This window comes from Haemaphysalis longicornis, unplaced genomic scaffold (genome assembly GCF_048455015.1).
Source record: "Haemaphysalis longicornis isolate Haplotype H1 unplaced genomic scaffold, Haemaphysalis longicornis Haplotype H1 scaffold_1, whole genome shotgun sequence".
Lineage (NCBI taxonomy): Eukaryota > Metazoa > Arthropoda > Arachnida > Ixodida > Ixodidae > Haemaphysalis > Haemaphysalis longicornis.
Window position 1 is genome coordinate 484,266,719 of NW_027526203.1, and position 20,680 is coordinate 484,287,398.

At 50.0% G+C, this 20,680-nt stretch overlaps 1 protein-coding gene across 1 annotated transcript in view; it reads right to left on the reverse strand.

Moving 5' to 3' along the window:
• Window positions 1-20,680, reverse strand: part of LOC144156355 (protein slit-like) — a 418,661-nt gene that overhangs the window by 331,641 nt on the left and 66,340 nt on the right. The window contains 1 exon segment of the mRNA XM_077688358.1: window positions 4,308-4,379. Coding sequence (XP_077544484.1) covers window positions 4,308-4,379 — 72 coding nt within the window.

Consider the following 20,680-nt stretch of genomic DNA (forward strand, 5'->3'; position numbering starts at 1 on the left):
TTCAGCGAACCTGCTGGTATTTTTGCGCCCAGGAATACTGTCGAGAGGCAACGGGGTGCCCGTGGGACGCTCGGTGCGTTCTCAGAAGCGCCTATTTTAGAGTGGTCACGCGCATGCAACAGCCGCCAACAGAGGCGCTTGTTGCCGACGCTCCGCTTCGCCGGTTGGAGAAAAACCTGCTTCGCTGGCATCTCCCCTCGACAGGATGTCCCGCTCCACGCGGTCCAGCACATGGGGCGCTTTATCAGTGTGATATCTGCTGCGCGAATAAGACGCGAGATCTTTCAGTTACTATTCATCAGAATAAACTAAACTTACCGTTTGGCCTCAACACAGATTCAGTGCGATTTAAGCTCGCTGCGTAATCGTTAATAACGGAGTGAAAGTTAACCGTGAACCTCGCGGTTTTTTGTGGCACGTTGTCCTTGCTCCTGCTTATAAATACAGCGACTCATACGGCGCATCTTGTTCGTTTTAAAATGCAACTCATGTCTCGGTTTAAATAATTGTCTTCAATGTTCAAAGAAAACCGCAGCCAGGGGACTGCAGGATACCCTCCACCGGGTGGGTGCCCTAACAGCAGAACCTGTTGCGCATTAAAGATTGCTTCCTTCTTTTATTTATTTATATCCTTATATTTCATTCATTCTGCCGTTCGCAACAGCGGCTGTTGGGGCGCGAATTGTGGCATAGTGAAAATATCAAATGCAGCCTTGCCTTGTCGTTATTGTGCGGACGGACTGTTCCCTTGCTTCTCGGTGGAGCGGGATGGAGCCGCTTTCATCCCAAATTCCACGGTGGGATGAATTCGGAAGGGAAAAGAGGGTTAAAATGGCTATTTAAGGGAGACTCACCGGATAACATTCCTATTGGACTTGCTATTTCATGACCCACGGGTTTGAAAAGCAATGTGTACCGATACGCAAAGTTGCGCAAATTCAAAGAAATGCTCCCAACGGCATAGTTTGCTTCTTGTTGAAATATATCACTTTTCCCCGAGATAAAAAGTAACAAGAAACAAATGTTGGTTTATCCAGTTTTCGCTAGATGGCGCTATCTGTCCAGCAAACAAGTTTTATTTTTTATATCAGCACAAAAGTGACATATCTTCAAAATAAGCAACCTAGGTTGTTGTGAACCTTTATATGTATTTGCAAAGCTTTTTGTATCGGTGCACGATGGTTTTCAACCCCGTAGATCCTGAAGTAGCTAGTCCCATAAAAATGTTAACAGGTCAGTCCCCCTTAAGGTGTCCCATTTAAGACTACCGCGCACCTGCGGCACGCATTGGAGGTGCTTCTGGAAACGAAATTCAGTTTCCTTAACTGGCTCGGTGCTATGAAGGAGCCGCCCTACCTCGGCCAGCACACCGTCCGTCCTTGTGTGGCACGGTAGGCCTATTGTGGCCCGAGTCAAGTGTCTGTTCAATAAGTCGATTTCATTAAGACGTCGGGGACAAAGTGTAGCATACGTCGGACTTTCCCCGAGGTTCGAAAACTTGGCGGTTCTCGCAATATCACTAACACCTGAAAATCTAGGCGTCGTTCCAAGCATACAGAAGCATTATACAACCGTCCACACAAAGAAGCATCGCATCATCACTGGCTCGCACGTTGCCCTTCGGGAACCGAATACAACCTTCGCGCCCTTCTCCGGCCACCGACGTTCTCGAGTACGGGACTTCTCTCATCAAGGGCTATGAAGGAGGACGGCACTCACACGGCGCGCAAGGCTGCTCGGGAGCGCCTACTAATCCTCCCTTGGTTCTTGTCGCAGCCCAACCTCGGCCACCGAGAACACGTACTACCGGAGCCGGCTAGGAAGCAGGGGAACCGTTTCTGTTCATCACTCCAGACCCTTCCCAGAGCGAGGAGGGGGCAACGAAGTTGACGCCGACACTTCCGACGTCGTATCCAGGTGGACGAACCCAAGTCACTGACTCCTCCATACTCCGGTGGCCCCACTGCGGCAGCGACGACGCGCCCAACTTGACAACCATAAGAGGAGGAGGAGGGGAATGGGAGAAATAAGAGGAGGGAGTGCGATGGGTGGGACGCAAAACAGGAAAGGGGGTTGGTAAAGTAGGGGGATGCAAACTACGGGAGGGAAATGCGGGCAGAGGGGTACTAGCGAAGTAGCGGATGACAGTAGTGTTAAGAGAGGGTTGGGAACAAGGGTGAGCAGCTCATGTGGAAAGGAATGCAAGCACGAAGAGGGGTGTGTGTTAGAGGGGGAGTGCGTAAGGAGAGGGCAGAAGATAGGACTGGGAGTGCAGCGGAAAAGGGAGCAGGACACAGCGGAGGTAAATTGGAGAGGAAGAGCATGGCCGGTGGGTGAGGGGATACACATATTTCGGCGTCATTTGTAGGAAAGCATGCACATACGAGGGCGGTTCTTCGTGCGTGGAGAAGGCCGACTCCGTGGCTTCGAGTTCGAGCCGACCCACTGTCGCAATCATGAGCCCGGCCCAGACCACGCCCGTCTCCAAAATCCGGCCCAGCTAGCCAGCAAAAAAAAAAATGGCTCGGTTAAGTCGGGCCCGGGGTTCAGGGCAAAACTGAGCGCGCAGAGCGCTGTAACTATTTCCCAAATCAGCGCGAAGGAAACGCGGCACTTTTGAACGCAACGTCTACATAAAAAAATTAAAAAAGATGAAAGCGAAAGTCGGCCGCAAGCTCCACGACCGTAAGCTCGTAACTGTAAACGCTAACCTGTTACTAAGATTAAGCAAATTTTAGAACCCTTTTCGGTGCCGATTCACGATATTGTTTGACGTCTTGAATGGTTTGCGCATTCAAACACTGCAAATGAGACACCCGGATCGAATGATGAGGTCAGACAACATTCGATTCGAATTTGATTTGATTCATCGTGAGGTTAAACGCGCCGACGCAACGCAGGCGATGAGGCGCGCCGTAGTAGAGGGCTCCGGGTTAATTTTTCCACCTGGGTATCTTTAACGTGCGCCTAAACCTCGAACGCACGGGCGTTTCCTCTTTTCGCCTCCATCAGAAAAGAAAGCGGCCGCCGCGGCTGGAAATCGACGATTCGAATTCAAAACACGCGTAAGAATAACAACAATAACGGGGAATCCGAAAGTCCACCGCTCTTTATTTCTCACTTCACTCGGGAGGCACCAATGTGACGCCAAGGACAAACCGCACTTGATTGTTATTTTCTTTCCCTATCCGACAGCTAAGAGACGTGGTCCGCAAACGTGTAGCAATCAGGCGGCCATGGCGCGGTCGCGTAACAACTCGCCTGCTGGCTCTGCAAGGGCGAGCAGCTTGCAAGGGGCGCCGCCACGGCCGCAGCAGGCGCCGCAGCCGCAGTGTTACGCCCCCTAGCGGATCCTCGTCCACTATGCAGCGCTCTCGCCGGGACCATAATACTATGCAGGGCCGCTTAGCTTTGCGCACGCCAATCACTGGTGAATCATCAATATGACAACCTCCCTAGTCGCTACGGTTACTACATGATGTGGTCATGAGGCCGCATGCGGGCGTGTGTCATTTACAAGAGCAGCAATGTGCAGAGAGAAACAGCGCCACCTGGCCAATGCCCGAGTAGTATTGTGCAGCGGAGCTTGACCAGGCTACGATGAGCTCACTCTCCCGAGGCCCCGCGAGTCCTTGAAGCGCGAGGCGTCGTTCCGCGGGCGTTAACTCGGCACTAACGAAAGGGACCGAGGAGACCGAGGCTATTCGAAAGCGCAAGACGAAAAGCTTCTCAAAGCGGATCGTCTCAACCGGCAATACCTTCGAGAACGCGGTTCGGAAGCAGAGCAGGCTCTCAATCGGACACCAATGCTTTCGCATTCAGAACCGTCGAAATGGTTGGGTGTCTCCTCGGACCGTGGGTTAGTTGCAAACACACTGCCCCTGCGGTCCCTTCGACGTTAATGTGCGGCTAACCAAAAGGGAGCGGTGTACACGTTCGGCGCTGCCACGCAGATCCGGCCCGACCGACATCCCAGCGGCGAACGTCCACCGATTTGACATTATACAAGAACAGTTGCGACTACGCCGATCAGTGTGCATAGTAGCGACAACAAAGCCATAGTGACCGTCGTCACTAAGTGACAATGACTTACGCCTCCCTTGTTCATCCACGATAGGGGACTACAGCGCAGCTTGCACACGGACACAAGGGAGGACTAGACACACACGTGTGTGCCTAGTTCTCCCTTGTGTCCGTGTGCAAGCTGCGCTGTAGTCTCCTATCGTGTTCAACCAACAAGCCCAGACAGCCACTTTAGTGCTGCTCCTCCACGATCGCAGGTCGGAATGGCCGTAAATTTTACTTACAATATGCGAAGCTTGTTCATCCCCCGGAAGTCATCCTTGCCGATGACGCTGATGTTGTTGCCCTCCAGATCCCTGGAACACGCAAGAAAAAAAGAGACAACTCATTAGCCCCGCTCACCATCCACTCCTTTACCACAACTAGTTCACATACACAAGCCGTTGTTTCCGCAAGCCCCAACACCTGGTCAAACCAGTGGAACTCCCGGTATTCCGTTTGCACACATTTCTCGTAATCATACCATTTTTATTTTTTTAAGGGGCCGTTGCAGTTAGGACGTTTCTATTCTTCTGTTACAAGGTTTCGCAGGCATCAGAAGCAAGAAAAATGGTTACGGTACTCGGCTGAAATGACAAAAAATGAGAGCATTTCCTTCAGATACCGCATGCCAATAAAAAAAAAAATTGAGACCGTCAGAAATGGACCAGTGTAATTTTTTTTTTCTAGTTTTTTTTTTTACTACAAATCAACTTCCAGCAATTTCCCGCCCGGAATTTCCAGCACCCGATGTCCGTTCCTCACGTGAACACCACGACGCTTGATGTCCGAGGAGAGACCGTCGAGGGTCGGCTCATGGACTGCGCTAGCATTCCTGGATGTTTTAGCCAAGCCGTTTTGTCCGTCCGCCGTAGCTGGCGCTCAGCCCGGGAATACACGAGCGGGTGGCGCAAGGGCAGTTCAGCTACGTGTTACCACGACTTTCTGCACCACCTCACGACGGCGTCTTCAAGAGAAAATCTACTGTGCTTTGACGCATTTTTCTTTTTGCAATTTAAATAAATAAAGGCACTATTTTTGTCGTGCATTACATGCAGTTCTGAGACACAGCTAGTAGCAGCGCAAGGATATGCGGGAACAGAGGGAACGCACGTACGGCATCCTTCAACCACGGCTTCCGTGCAAGCAGACACTGGGAAAATGGCGCGCGAGATTGCTGGGCAAGGGGCCAGCCTAATCGCACACGTCATTCGCTACTTCAAGCAATCTTTTTTTTTTTTTTTTTTTGCCTTTACGGAGGGCACCTTTCACCGCGAGAGGGCGCCAGAAGATCGCGCTTGATGTTACACAACGTTTGTTCAGTCACTCACTCTAAACAGCAGAAACCTTTCCCAAAAAATTCTAGAAATTTTATCGGTTTTCTTTTAAAGAAAACTTTTTGTTTATGAAGCCAGTCGACTGAACGGTGGCGTGCAAGATTACCCGAAGACACCGCGCCACTGTCAAGGCGGTTGTGGCCTGAGGGCCCCAACCGTCTTGACAGTGGCGCGGTGCTCTCTGTATGGCCGATGTCCCACATATGCGGTCAACCGTTTCGCACTGCCCGAAGCGCGCTTTTCCCACAAGCCTCCGTTTGCCGAGATGCGCAGTGGTGAAGAAGGGGCCCCGGGTGGAAAACGACAAAGCCACCCTTTCCCACCTCCTCATCAGGCAGCAGGACCTTTTTGCAGCGGGACTGCTGCAGTACTTTTTGGGGCGCCAGTGGCAAGACTGAAAGCGTCGTTAAAGGGCCCGGGCCGTGATGACAAAATGCCAGTATGCTTCATTCGAAACACTGCCTCATTAGAATAATATGACACCACTTTTAACGCGAACTTCACTGAAATAAGCTTCATAATTAGGAAAAAAATCTCGGGCCATCTCCCCTAACGTGAAACCTGTGGAGGGGCGAAGCATGTAGTGTGTAGGTGTATTCTTGGCGCCTTGGCGTTTTTTCCAACGGAGATGAAACCTTTGGGGGGGGGGGGGGGGGGTAGAGGTATATATACAGCTTTGCTGTGAAAGTCTCTTGTCTTTGAAGCACGCAGCTCTCCAGCGCGAGGCGTAAACGAGGGTCCCGGGGTTTTTTTTAGTACGCGTTGTGTTGTAGCGCGAAGCGTAAACGAGTTTCCCAGTGTTTTAGTACCATGACTACACGAGACGACGATTACGACGATGACAGGAGACGCCAACAGCCCCAGACGCTAAGGGGCTTCACCCCTAGAAAGAGAATGGCCATGCGACCCACTGGCTTATATCCCGCACTAGAACCTATGGCGCATTAAGGCCAGCTCGCCACAATTGGCTGAGGCCTACAAAATCCAACGCCAATTAAAGTGTGATTATAAGCTTGCAGAACGAGCTACTTGGGCTGAAGTTTAGTGTACATTTTTTCTATAGCAGTAAGAGTGGTTGGGTAAACAATCGCAGTTACGAACTGACGCGTAAACATAGAGCACCAGTGCGTACCAACGCTACTAGAATAAATTCTAGTAATGTTGGTGCGTACTGCCCGCACTATGCCGGCCATAGCTGCACAATCGTCCGGCACGTTGGGCTTATCTGACACGACACTGGAAAACTGGCATAAGCGACATCGCCACTTGCGAGACCCTGTTTGTCGAGCATACCCAATGATTCCCGACACGATTACTATCAATTGTAACAAAAATGAGCCAGGTAGAAATCTGGTCAAAAACGAAGCGAGTGCGGACGGCGGTCCTGAGCGGTAATGCAGCGCCATCTGGGAGGACAGATGGTAAAAGGGATCTGTCCTGGACACGTCACCGCTAACGTCACAAAACACACGATTTAACGGGAGAATTAAAATTTTGGATGAAAATGTTACATTTCGCAGTGAATAAAGCATCGTTTTGCTGCCGAACAAGCGCTTGGGGATCTATAACGCCATTTTTTTCGAATAAAATAAACTTGTATTTTGTCGAAGCGGAAATATGGGCTGATTGATAACTGCTTTCAAAGTTGCGAAAAGAGGGACAACAGGGACAACAGAGGGACAACAGAAACGAGGGACAACAGTACAGAGCACTAATAATGTGATGATTTATTGACCTGTATGCATTGCAAACGCAGACAGAAACGGAAGAGACAAAAAATCATGCTCCCCTCCATTTAACGACGACGACGGTTGAACGCGAAGTTTTCTCGTGAAGGATTCCTTGGTTGTCGTCTGAGTTTGAGCCCTTGACTTTGATCCTTTGCCATTCGAATGCGCACGAAGGCTCCGCATTCAACCATCGTCGTCGTTAGGTGAAGGGGTGCATGATTTTTCTGTCTAATTTTGCACGTCCATGAACCCCGCTACAATTCCGGAGTGCTTCGACTATGTCATAGTCGCTCAATCAGATAGACGTCGGCTTCATAAGGTGAAGTTCGATTCGGACCACGGGAAGCATTTTTTTTCTCGTTTTTTTTTTGTTTTTTTTTTTTGTTGTTTTGCGATCATCACAATTGTCAGAGAAAGTTGGGTCCCTGTGGTTCATATTCGACACTCACGAACGAGTCAGTGAGACATCAGTGAGAGTGGGGAGCAGGATGGCGAAAACATGCAGGTGCAAGCAACGGGTCACTGCAAACTTCATTACTTGTGGCAAAAAGGGCCCACAAAATGACTTCCTTGTGCACATCGATCAAAGACAAGCAAAAGAGAGAAACTAGCACCGAGCTCCGCATTCAGGGCATTATTTTCTTATACTTTTGAAAACGAAATTTATTCGTATTGATAAGAGCAAACCATACATACAATATGCAAAAATCGTGTTACCATTCTGCTTGACTCCTGACAAAATTTTTAAGTTGCATCAGCACTAACACGAAGATAATTTTCAGGGACTACCACTGATTGGTGTGCTGCATAATTATTGCGTAACAACTGGTAATGCCATAGCAATAACTTTATCCAAATATTACGGGGGCCTTTCTGCATGGAAACGATATAAGGCGGTGGACTTTAACATCGTTCACAATTGGTGAGGCGGGAGTGCTTAAAACTAGGTGCACGGCCTTAATAATCATCGCTACAATCAAATGACAAGCACCCACTTCCCACCCTTTTAACACCCTACAAAAAACTGAGGGTGTTGCAGTCGGTCAACAGCTTCTTCGCCACACGAAAGCGTGCAAAGCCACAAATTAGGGCGTCGGAACCTAAGAAAAAGGGTGGAGAAGACCTCCAAACACCCTTTTTATACCTGTACCCAAGGGCGTAGCCAATGTTTCGGTGTCAGAACATCCCCCGAAATTTCATAAGTGGTGCATCCCACCTCCCTCCTTTCGGCCTTTTTTGTGTCAATGCTTGTTACACACCAGTCCATAAATTTAAATGTAAAAACGAGAATGAGATAAGAAAACAAAAATAAAATATTGTTTGACCACACACTCTTTTTTAAACTATTTTACTAGCAGGGTATAACACCCCCCGAAAGATATTTCTGACTACGTCACCGTCTAAAGGGCCTATTCGGCAAAAAAGAGTGTAAGAAAGTTCAATGTGTATCATCATCGGCGAAGTCTAGAGGTGGAAAGTGCTAGTACAAGAAGACAGAAAGAGGCGAGGAAGCAAGGAGCCCACGAGCAGGCGTTGGGAGTGCACGCTTCGAGAGAGAAAAAATCGGCGCAGCTTGCACGAGTGGTGCAAGGCTTTGAGAAACATCAGAGCTTCCTTCCTTCGTCGGAGACCGGGCTGTTGCAGCAGCCCTCTGGGCCCACTGCAGGACCAAGGCCTGTCCCATCGACCTCGAACCACTGCTGCCCCGCAGCGCTCGAGTCCATTCTCTGCCTCGGAATTTCCCTATTTCGTCCTCTCATCGAGTAATTGGCCTTCGTCTTTTCGTAGACCCGTCTCTCGGTGTCCACTCTATCACCCTGACTGTCATTTCGCCTAATTACGCGGACGGCACAAGAACATTTCTTTTTCTTTATTTGAATGATGATGTCTTCTACTCTAGCTTGTTCTACGATCCGGAAAGCTCGTTTCCTGTCTCTAAGTGCTACACCGATCATTATTCGTTCCACGGCCCGTTGAGCCGGACCTAAGTTTGCTTTCAAGCTGTTTAGTATAAGGCGCCAAGTTTCCGCTCCACATATCACTTCACATTTATTTCTGACCTTTTCCCTAAATAGAAGTTCTTCACGACTGGCAGGCCCGGATCGTTTTGTCCGCAGACTTCCACGTTTCCCCAAGTGGACCGCTTTAGCATCCGCTAGAACCCGCTGCCAAGTCCACAGTCAACGGCCGCACTACGAACCCAAAGGAAATGCTGTGCGCCCAGAATGCGATGATAGCTCAGTCGGACCCATCTGTTCTTTGCGACAAGTGGTAAATAGCTTTTGCTGCGAAGCAGTGTATGTCTAAACCCCTCCCTAGTTTTCATTCCGGTGAAGCCGCTTTATACTAGGCGCTGCTCCGGGGCTCCTCCTCGCCACCGCTGACCCCCCCTATCACAACTGTTATTTCTCTCGCCAACACCCATGCCTCTTTCACAAGTTTCGCAATCGGCTGACAACGGCGGTAGCGCCGTTATCTGATTGTGTGGACTACACAGAAGCGCGGATGGGCGTAAAAACGACCAAAAGCAGCCGCCACCGTTGCCGCCTCAAATTCCACCTCACACAGTATACCTCCCGGTTGAAGAGTCACTTGCCCGGTTGGAACGCCGGCGTAAGCCCATAATCCTACTTCAGCTTGGAAGGCTTTCCGAGCGACATTTTCGCCGGTGTATTAGTAGCATTCTCTGCAGACTTTTCTGCAGACTTTTTCGCGACTAAGTGCGCGCCCAGCACCGGTTGCAGGTTTATGCGAGCACGGGTTGGCGGTGGATGGAGTGTGGCGTGCACGCACAGCTGCGCTTCATGTCACCACCGATGACAAGCCCGTTGTTGGAAGACTCCATGCGTCCTGTCAGCTGTCCTCCGTAATCTAGCGCTTCTGGGTTGGTGTGTTAGAGACTGTAAGACGCCTACGACGGGGGAATGACACAGACAGCTCCATGTTTGTCTCTCAGACTAAAGCTCGAGTCCCTTCAAGCTCCATTCAGTTAGCTTGCTAGGAAGCACGCTAAATCGCAAATAACAAACAAACGTGTTTTGTTTTATGCGGTCCTTGAACTGCATCCACCTTCGCAGGTCATTCTTCTTCACAGAATGGAAGGGCACTAATTTTTTGGTTTCTTCGAGATGTGAAAGATCTCTTTCTACGCACTGCCTGTTAGATGAAGTTGTCTAGGGCGCTCCCTGATTTTGTAGTTATGTCTGCGCTTCTCTATTGGAGCACTTAGAGGTCATTTCAGTGGAGTGGTACAGGCCACAAAGTTTTTAAGTGCCCGCTTCATGCTCGAGTGCTTGTCTAGGCGTGACGCGGAAACGATTGTATCACGCTACTTTGCAGATGTACTGAAAAGAGTTAAAAGAATGGCGGTACCGCCGTGGGTGAACACCTTTTACTGCGAAGCAGTATATGAGGCGGGTTTTTTTTTTTCGAAATGACCCACATCCATAAACCGAAACTAAGTCAGATAAAACTGGAGTGACAGAAAATAAAGGAAAACTCGGCAACTACCCCCCAAAAGAAGGGGTAGCCAGAAAATAGGTGACATAACGCGCCCTGCAAACGTGTACGCATATCGTAGTTCGCGTCGAAAATGAGCCAGATCCTGCTGTTTCACGGATCGAAATGAGCCAAATCCATTTGCCCAATGGGAGTTTGCTTCTGGCTTGACTGTTCAGACTGTTTCGTGGGTGTTTTCGGAGGTTCTTTTTTTTTTTTTTTTTTGCTTTTCGGAGCTGACCTATAATGAATTCAGGCGGCAATTAGGAGATTGGCGAAAGATTTGTTCCCAGATGTCAACGACGAAGTGAACGGAAGAAGTGAACGAAAGGAAACAGAGATGTGAAACAATGATTGAATCACCGTATCTACTTGAATCGCCGACAAGAAGACACCCGCGTACCGGCCATTCACGGGCACGTTGCGAATTGTCCGTGGCTGCTTTCTTACACATAAGCGGTTGGCGGTTTATGCTGATACGTGGGAGGAGTGGAGGGAAGAAGGGGAGTTGGGTGGGGGGGGGGGGGGGGGGGGGGCGTGCACGCGAAGCTACAGGTTTCACCCCCTCACTGATTACATGTCCGTTGAGCCGGCAGGAGGTTTAAACGCCGACGTCAAACGGCCCAATGCGACCTGTCCGGCTTCCACAGTGGTCTAGCGGACTGGGGTGGTGTGTTAAGCAAACCGTAGGGCGCCTACGACGCGGGAGAGAAACATACAGCTCCATGTTTGTCCGCTAGAATAAAACTAGGTCCTTCCAAGCTTCACTCTTGCTAATTAATTGGCTAGCTCTATTTCGTGCACTCTGTGGACTGCGTCCAGCTTCGCAGGTCATTCTTCATAGAGTGGAAGGGCACTATTTTTTTTTAAACTTCACGCGTGCGTCCTAGCAGTGAAAACTTGGCCGAAAAGGAAGAGCTTGTACCTTCCATGGGGTGTTGACTGCTACCCGTGTAAAAAACCAGAGACGGCTGAATACGTGTTCCTAGAGTGTTGGGACGGTTTTTTGTTGTTGTTGTTGTTGTTGTTGTTGTTGTTGTCTAGGACGTGCTTCAGCGGACATTGCAAAAAGAGTTTCCTTTGGAGGCACATGGGATCCGGTTCGTACCCATCGAGAGTGATGACGGGGTCCCTTATCACATCGTAAAGATTCTGGCCCTGCACGGCATCTGGAAGTCACGTACGGCTATACGCCATCGCGACGCAGATGCAAAGCTTCCAAAAGAATATTTGTCTGATTCCATGAGATTGATGTTTGTAGTGTAGAGGGCTCAGCCTGAACCTCCAAAGTGGTGTCCGTGATGGAGACTCTCGCGTATATCAAGCAATTTTATCCACTTTCTTCAAGATGAGGGTTTTTGGGAACGGCGGCCGGATTTGTGGCGGCCTAAGCAGCTCTGCTGTCAAAAATGTGGTCAGGGAGGCCCCGGGAATCGAACCCGGGACGTTTACGCCGTGAAACCGGCAAACTAACCACTGGGCCACCCCAAAGGCGACGGCGGGGCACAATTAAATGTGAAGCCACCTGAAAAAAAAAAAAAAAACGTTTACCGTGGTCGAAATCGAAGCTGCGTCCCTCACGTTATGAAAGCGGCGTTTATCCGACTGCGCTATCATCGCATTAGGGCCGCACAGCATTTTCTCTGGATTCGTGGCGGGGGCGTTGCTTTGGAATTTGGCTTCGGACTTCGGCAGTTTAGATTTCGGTATTTAGGAGGGTGGATTGTGGACTGATTTAAACTCAGTTTTCGTGAAAAAAGCTTTGCTTTTAAACCATTTTTTAAAGAAAGGGGCAAACCCAAGAAAAGCCAAATTAAAACTAGTGAAGACCACAAGCTCCGCTTTCTCCTCAGTCTTGGCGTCTCAATTCCCAAGATGGACGATTTTTTTTTGTTTCTTTCTTTGCTCAACCATGCTTAGTTGGCGTCTCGCGCTTCTGTACTGGCTACTGCAACTCTAGTGAAGAAACTATACCAGTTAAGCAAAAAACGTCAAGGCGAGATCACCCCAGAACGCTTCCAATAATCGACTAGCTTTATTGCGAAGGTTGTCATCGTGAAGAAGTTCCGCGAGAAGCGCTGAAATACTGATGCACCGAAATTTCGGAGCCCGTATGACACTGTGCTTAAAGTGGCCACGAAAATAAAAGCAATTTTGTTTTCATGAAAAAGTAGCTATTCGTTGCGGCCACTACTTAAAAAACAGCGCGAGTAAAAGAAGACGGCGTCTATTCAGCTATCGAGAGGAGCAATACAAAAAAGCAGTCCGTTCCTATAGTGGGCTCCGAAATGCGGCGCACACGAGGTTTCGCCACAGGAAGGCCAGGAGCGCTGGCGGCATTCCGCGACTCCTTTGTCTCGTCAGCGTGGCGCAGCGCTGGCTAATCCGAAGGCGAAGCGAACGGCTCGTGTGTCGTGCAGAGAGAACACGCGGCCTCCATTCCAAGGAGCCCGGTGAAGGCAGGAAGACGCGCCAATCAGGACGGCTCTCTCGTAGTACCGTTCAGTGCGACCTAAGGCGAGGCGTCACCGAAAGTACTTCCACCCCCTGGAGATCTTGCACGTGCCCCGCTACAGACCGGAGCTTTGGGCGATGAACGCCCTTAGCACTATTGCAGCCATCACTTTTTTAAGCTTCTGTGGACACCTTGAGCACCCTTGAGAAGCCCCCAGGTGTGGCGCAAGTTTCGATGCGGGGATTTCGGGGTCTTGCACGTTATGATCAAGTGCCGGGTGTGAACCAACAGTACAACACCGTTCGTACCTATTGCCTCAACAGTAATTACATCTACAAATTGCTAGATAAACACGGAGGTTGGTCCCGTGAATACATACGACACATGCCGACTCGGGGGATTCACCCGTCGGTCGCTAGAAATGTTTGGCGGGTCATTTAGCGTCAACATGGCAGGACTCCTTCGTGTCATTTGGCGTAGAAAGAAGCGGAACGCGATCGGCCAAGAACGACAAGGGCGCCGCGCACCGTGCTTAGTCAAACAGTCGGTTTTTCGCCCTCCATGCCCTCGACGGCCTACTCGGGGGAGGGCCATTTCTCCCTTTTGTCTCCGTTAGCAAAAGACCTGGCGTCGTTTCCCAGTGGCTGAGCAGGGCGAAAGGTGGAAGGGGCCGCTATACACCCGAACCATCAGAGGTCCGCTCAGCAGAACGCGTTGCAACAGGAAACGGACGACGCGAGAGAGCGGAGGCGAGGCGGAGACGACGCACCGCGGAGGGCGCTGATCGACCGCTTTGCACGGGTGTGGATGGCCTATGTCGGGTGACTGGGGTACTCGTGATTGGCACCAAACGGCCGCAGGATACAGGTCTGCGAGTGTTATCCAATCGATTTTTAGAATATTTCCAAGTTACCTGGTTTCTGACCAATTTATCCGAATGAAACTCAGCAGGGCTAAAATTTCCGGGTCGCGGAAAAGCACGCACAACTCATTTTAGCGTCATTTTGCCGAACACCAGGCCGACTCCGGAACGTCTGAGGAAGCGGCGTCATTACGATTCCCAATTATTGAACCGAGTTCATCGGAAGAAACTCAGCCCGACGATTATAGACGCGCCTTAGCAGTAAAACGTGGTATATTTTATTTTAAAAAGGATCACGCACTTGTTTTATTTAACCGAGCTTTGATAACTCGTTCCACTCGATTCCGTGCCCGAAGAACGTTGTTTCCACACACACACAAACAAAAAAAATCCAAAATTTAGTAAACCTTCGAAGTTCTCGCTACGCAGTGTCAGCAGCGATGTCATTAATGAGGCACCAAACGAGGAGAGAACGAACGCCATGCCAGTATTTAAGTAGTTGGGCCCAAAAATACCAGAGGTCCCGTGCAGTACACGTAATGGCACAATCCTGTTCATTGAGCGGCAGCTGTTGACGGTGACCGTCAGTCCCGCGAGCTGTATAGTCTCTGTGACACCACGCGAACTACGGTGCGAAAAGATGGCTGCTGAGCCAGCACTATCCTTCGTCGGGTTTGGTTATCATGGAACATACTTATTCCAAGCTCGCGTTAAAATGAGCATGATTGTTATTGTCACGTAGAAATCCTTTCGAATGGACCAAATGCGTCTCTTGTCATCACGGTCCCTTTAACGCATGTGCGTTAAAAGTCGAGTTCCAGCCGTTTCTCTCTGACCACTCTCCTCCCACAGAATCCGTTGTATTTCAAAGCTTTAACACCACTAAAACAACTGTAAATTAGGAGCATGTGAAGCTCGACATCGTTATAAAGCCTCCTGACAGGCGAAGCGTGGCATAATTAGGCTCCAATGTGGAAGGAGAAATGGAAGCGGCTTCCCGGCTCGGTAAAGCCGCGCACCGAGGAAAGGCCCTTGGCAGGCTCGGGTGCACGGAACTAGACGGCGTCGCGGAGACTGGAATCAAGCGGTAGGAGGAGGCGTGAATTGGGACAAATGGAAGGATCCGACCGGTTTCTTTCTCCCCCCGCGGCCTGCCGACGAGTTCCTTTGTGCGGCCCAGAGTGGGCGCCACAAAAGCCCTCCGCGCGAGCAAACGCCGTTTCCTGTCGACGAACGGCCATGGTTGGGACTGGAACCGAAGCGCTGCCCTATCAGAACACAGCGGAAAATAGTGAGCAGGCACTTATTTCGCACAGTCAGAGAGAAAGCGCTGAGGCCAGAGGAAGCTGCGCCGATTTGTACGTACCTCCCCGTCAAGAAACTAAAGTTATAAATGTACGCGGTCCGTGTTGCGACAATTTCGCACACATCCCTGGAGATAATGTTGAAATTAGGGCTGGGCGTCGATTAAAAATTTTTATCCAATTAGTCGGCAAGCATTAATCGAGCAATTGGTCGATTAATCCGTTGGTGTGGTTTACAGAAGGAATAAAAAAGAATGGGACCAGATTTCGAGTCCAAAGTCTCTCTCTATCTCTCTCTCTCTCTTTTATCAGGCCATCAACTCGGAGGAGTCGAGAGCATATTATTGCTTCTCACATCTTGGGGCAATATCGTGCATGTGTGTCCAGGTGGGCTAAACAGACTCTCGCGCAGTACAGCCGCGGCGCTAACGCACGTTTAACTGGCAATATTTCTCGAGGGAGCGAGGCCGGCGCTTCTCGTCTTCGTTGCCACTACATGCGATTGAGGTTCTAGCCATGATATTACAAGAACGGGCTAGCATGTAAGGCAATATCCCCAAACATTCTTACGCAAAGTTTTTGGCGCACTTGATATCTAGTTTACTTGCCTCCCGCGAGTCCAACCGATTACCTGGTTAAAAATTTTAATCGTGGACAATGCCTTAATCGATCAATAGGTAGGTTAACCGATCGATCGCCCACCTCCATAGTTGAACCGTCTGCAGCTAAAAATCACCCCTGAAGTGACGGCAGTTACCGACAAAACCCAGAATGCGACAATATTCGAAAGCGTCTCTCCAGTGTTCGTGGGTTATTAAGTGACCCATAGAGAGAACGACACTCGAACTGGAGCGGGCTCAGAGCTCGCTTCATAGGAACCCACGAGTCTCTCGCACGAAAGCCGTGGGACTAGAGGATATGCATCCACAAACGTAGGATCCAAAGGCATCGAAAGTAGGGCCAGTCGGTAGATATTCGAGAGAAAAGAAAAAAGCTTCCACAAGGCAATCATTGCCCAATTACTTCACTACCAAGCAAGAAGCGCACCCATCCTTTCAAAATGAAAATTGCTGTATGTCCCGACGCCCTCGACATCCCAAGCTGAATTGCTACCAAACTTTTCCGCTCAATGATCTTCAAGTATACCACACCATGTACGCCTCTGTCGGAGTACTTCCACGACCACTATTCTAGACAAAAAATTTCCCAACGCACCATACAAATGCTCGACACCAACGATCAGCGGACGATGCATCGTGCGTATTCAAATGCACACGCAAAAACGGAGACCCGCAGCAACCCTTAACTAATCATCGATATCTAGCCAGAGTGGGCTTCAAGCCAAACTCTGCCTGGTGGTAGGCATAAATCAGGATTCCCACAACAACCAGCATCGGTCGGCTCCAAGCGCTCACCGAAACCACGATATCGTTTTCGCCTGCTCCCTAAGTAAGATGCACGGAACTCTCAACCTGAAAGCTTAACAAGGCGGGGGCGAAAAAGCCCAAACGTAAATGCGTTTTGCAATTCCCCTGTTGCCTCTTCGGCGTACAAAGCCCCAGTGTGAGTAAGCTTAACATACGTTTCTGTTACGGGTCCGTAGCATAGAGCGTGCGAAGCACTCTTTGCGGCAGGGTACCTCGTCTTCGGGCATTAGATCCTTTGAACGAAATTTTTCAAGGGCGCAATAAACCCAGGTCGCGGTGGACGAATGTCCCACCCTCTGGGCCACGTCGACGTTGCGTTTAGCGACTCCAAACGAATGTCGAATCCAGAAGTGGAGGGAAAATATGCGGTGAGAAGAAAAAAAACAGCAATTGTAAGATTCGAACCTGAGATTCATAAGTGGTGACCGGACTAAACACGACGGGCAAGCATTGCGCCCGGTGGAAGGCACACAGCCAACGTTCCTCGTATGTGCGGGGGTGGCCGGCGCGTACGGTGGCTTCATACTCCATCGGTTGGGGGGAAGGGCGAAGGGCAGGAGGAGAAAGCTGAATCTTCGCAGAACAAAGTGAGATTGAAAGGAATTCAAGACATGTTAAATTATTAAGATAATATCGGCGCTCAACACAGAAAGCTCCTGTATTTTTTTAAACGATGAGGGTGTCTATATGCAATTACCGGAACAATGCCACTAGTGCCTATGTGTCACCCAAAAACATCATCCAAAAATACATATCGGTACCCGCTTCATCTGAGGCGAAAAGTGTCCACCGGCAGCTTAAGCACATGTCTACACGCACGAACCTTGCTCCACGTAACATCAGCAAAAGTGTATTTAATTATACGTCTGCCCGTTTGTCCTAAATGGCTTATGCATATATTCTTCGTATTTCGACCCCAGTGAACAAAGTCACCACAATCGGATTACGTTTCTCCGCGTCAAGCCACCGACAGCGTTCGCAAAAAATGCCAATGTCTTTCGAGGCTTTTGTCTCTATAAAAGCTTCATTGAAATCTTCGGCTCAGTAAATCAGGCTACTCACCAATTGCAAGAAAACGTTCTTGCTAGTAAGAATTGGATTTAGATATGTGACCCTGGCCAGTGCTATTTTTTTCTTTGTCGTGTTTAAAATTTTATACAAGGCAAAATTGAGGCCGATTTTCTGCCATATTTCCTTTAATAGCCAACGCCAGCATTGCCCGACAGCCACATTACCGACAGAAAAGTGCCAGTTGACCTTACTTCTTAGAGATACAAACTTTCGAGGAGCAGCAAGTGTGCATGATCCCATCACGCGCACGCACGTTCTATTCCCTCGTGGCCGATTCCCAGAGCGGGTACGCGCAGTGTGTGCTTGTCCCGGCGGCCCCACAAGCGAGCCTCCAGGGGCCGCTCTAGCGAGGCAGTCGGCACCTTCCTTCGCCCACCTCGCCGCACGAGCATACGCGCCACGCCAGAGTATGCGGGCGCCGGTCTGGCTTCCAACAACGGCTTCCAGTTGCGGTGAATCCTACGAGCCATGATGAATTGCTCGTCCACCTGCGGGACCTAACAGGAGGCCCCTGTGCACGCCTCGTGAGCAACGAATCGCGTCGAGCGACTCCCGCTTCGGAAGGAAGCAGTCCATCAGATCCCAGGACTCGTACGCCGCAAAAGGCGTTTCCTCTTCCGATCTACGCTAATGCACGCACGATCGTGGGTGGATACACTTTCATTCTGTGTGAGGCCGTTAACAGCCCACTGACGAGGTCCGAAGAAAAACACCCGGCATGACCAGCTTTAAAGCTTAGACTTTCTAAGCACGAAAATCACAAGATTCGGTAACAGTAAATTCCGACTTCGCTGAGAAACTGTGTGCGTGCGTGCGTGCGTGCGTGCTCTTGGCACACGGGCAACACGGGTCAAACAGTACCACATAAATGATAGATGGCACATATCTAAGACAGTATTGTAACTACAATGCCTACAGTATTAACACGAAGTGTTTGTTAGATGTACGTGCGCATATGACCCTGGTCTGAAAGATCAAGGCGTGAAAAACAGCCCGTCCTTGGAGTCACACCCTGCAGGAGCAGTGGGGCCAGCAGCGGCCGTATCCGGGAGCCACCACATTCCTCACAGAGCCTGATTGATTGATTGTGGGGTTTAACGCGCCGACGCAACGCAGGCGATGAGGCGCGCCGTAGTGGAGGGCTCCGGGTTAATTTTGACCACCTGGGGATCTTTATAGTGCGCCGAAATCTCGTACACACGGGCGTTTTTGCTTTTCGCCTCCATCAGAAAAGCGGCCGCCGCGGCCGGGAATCGAACCCGCGACCTCGTGCTCAGCAGCGCAACGCCTTAGCCACTGAGCCACCGCGGCGGGTTCACAGAGCCTGAGCTTACATGCGGTACGCGATGAAACTAAAGCGCTCACTTTTGTTTCGGTTCATCTGCTGAAAAGGTGACGGATATAATGGCTGCAAAGCTAGGACAAAAGCGTGCGAGGCCGATAGCCGTTCCCCGCACTCGTCTCATCGTGCAAGTGGTGTGCCCTTTAAGAGCTAAGCGCGAACGTGTGGAGTACGTGTGCCCTGTTCGCAATCTGCATATGGATGCGTCTGTGCTTCTGTTTCGTTGTTACGTTAAGCAGTTAATGAACCGTTCGTGGTCTGCATGTCTTATGCCTTTTGCCAGCATTTTCTGGGGACCCTTCGCATTGTGACATACATACGAACAAATTTTTGCCCCTCAAACCAGGCATACATGGTATCCTATGATTTCTTAAAAAATAACAAGCACGCACAGGGTCCCTAGACTCAGGGACTCACTCATGCGTCGGCGGACTCGCTCATGAGTCCACTCACCCAGTCTCATTTGGGCTCAAACTCACGCGTGAGTTTGAGTTTGAGTGAGCGTGAGACTACAGTGTGGCGTCACGAGTTGAAGCCCGAGTGAGCCTGTGTCGAAGTTGGACTGCGTAGAGAGCTGAGCCGGCATTCGTGTAGACAACTTTGATGAAGGAAAGTGTGACATCCACCTGAGTGCAGCCATACGGCTACAAATGAAAGCTATACAGCTTTCTCAGAAACTTCGCAGTTGAAGAAGAATTCGTGCTGGTCCAACAAACTTACTCCACCTTGGGAATTTCCCATAAATCTGGTCGAGGTAACTTTGAAATGGTGAATTTGCTCCGGCGGGAATAAAGGTCACAGTTGTGGACAGAGGATTTCATATTAGAGCCGAAGTAAATCGATCAGTCCAAATGTGTCAGTCGGATTATTACATAGCCGATGGCTAGCTGCTGACCTTGTCTTTTGCAAGTGAATGAGGCCGTTTTCGTGCGAAGCTTGAAATAACTGACTTGAACGTGCGATGGGTGTATGCTAAACGCCATACAGTAAGGCCCACCTTAAGGAACTCTCATGATGATGATGATGACCAGAATTCACGTTCGCAGGTCTATGGGTAGGTAGTGCAGAAAGGCGTGAAGGGCACAAGCGCTAACTTCCAACTGAGCTTCGTTGACAAAGGCACGAATTTAAACACGCAAGGCGGGGTATAATCATACACAACAAAGAAAACAAAAGAAGCAAGGCGTTATGAAATTCGCACGCAGAATGAATCGCATTAGGATGTGACGTCACACAGAGGCAGCACGAGCAAATGACAACGGTGGAAGCCACCCCCTTCCGATAGCCAGTCTCCTTCTCGGATGGGGCCACGGACGCACCGGTGCGCACCCAGGCGCCCTTCAAAACAGTAGTGATCGGCGTGCCGAGCGACGACAGCCGCGGAAATGAGTGCCCAGGTGGCCTCTGACAACCTTGTGCACCTTGTAGTAGTACTTACTCGCGCCGCCGGCCGTTCAGGCCTTTCGCCCGACAGACTTTGAATTGAATTGAACTGAATTGAGTTGAGTTGAGTTGAATTGGCAACCTTGTTGCGGGAAGACCAGGAAAAAAAGCTGTTGAAAGAGCTCGAAGGGCACTGGCCACCTTACACA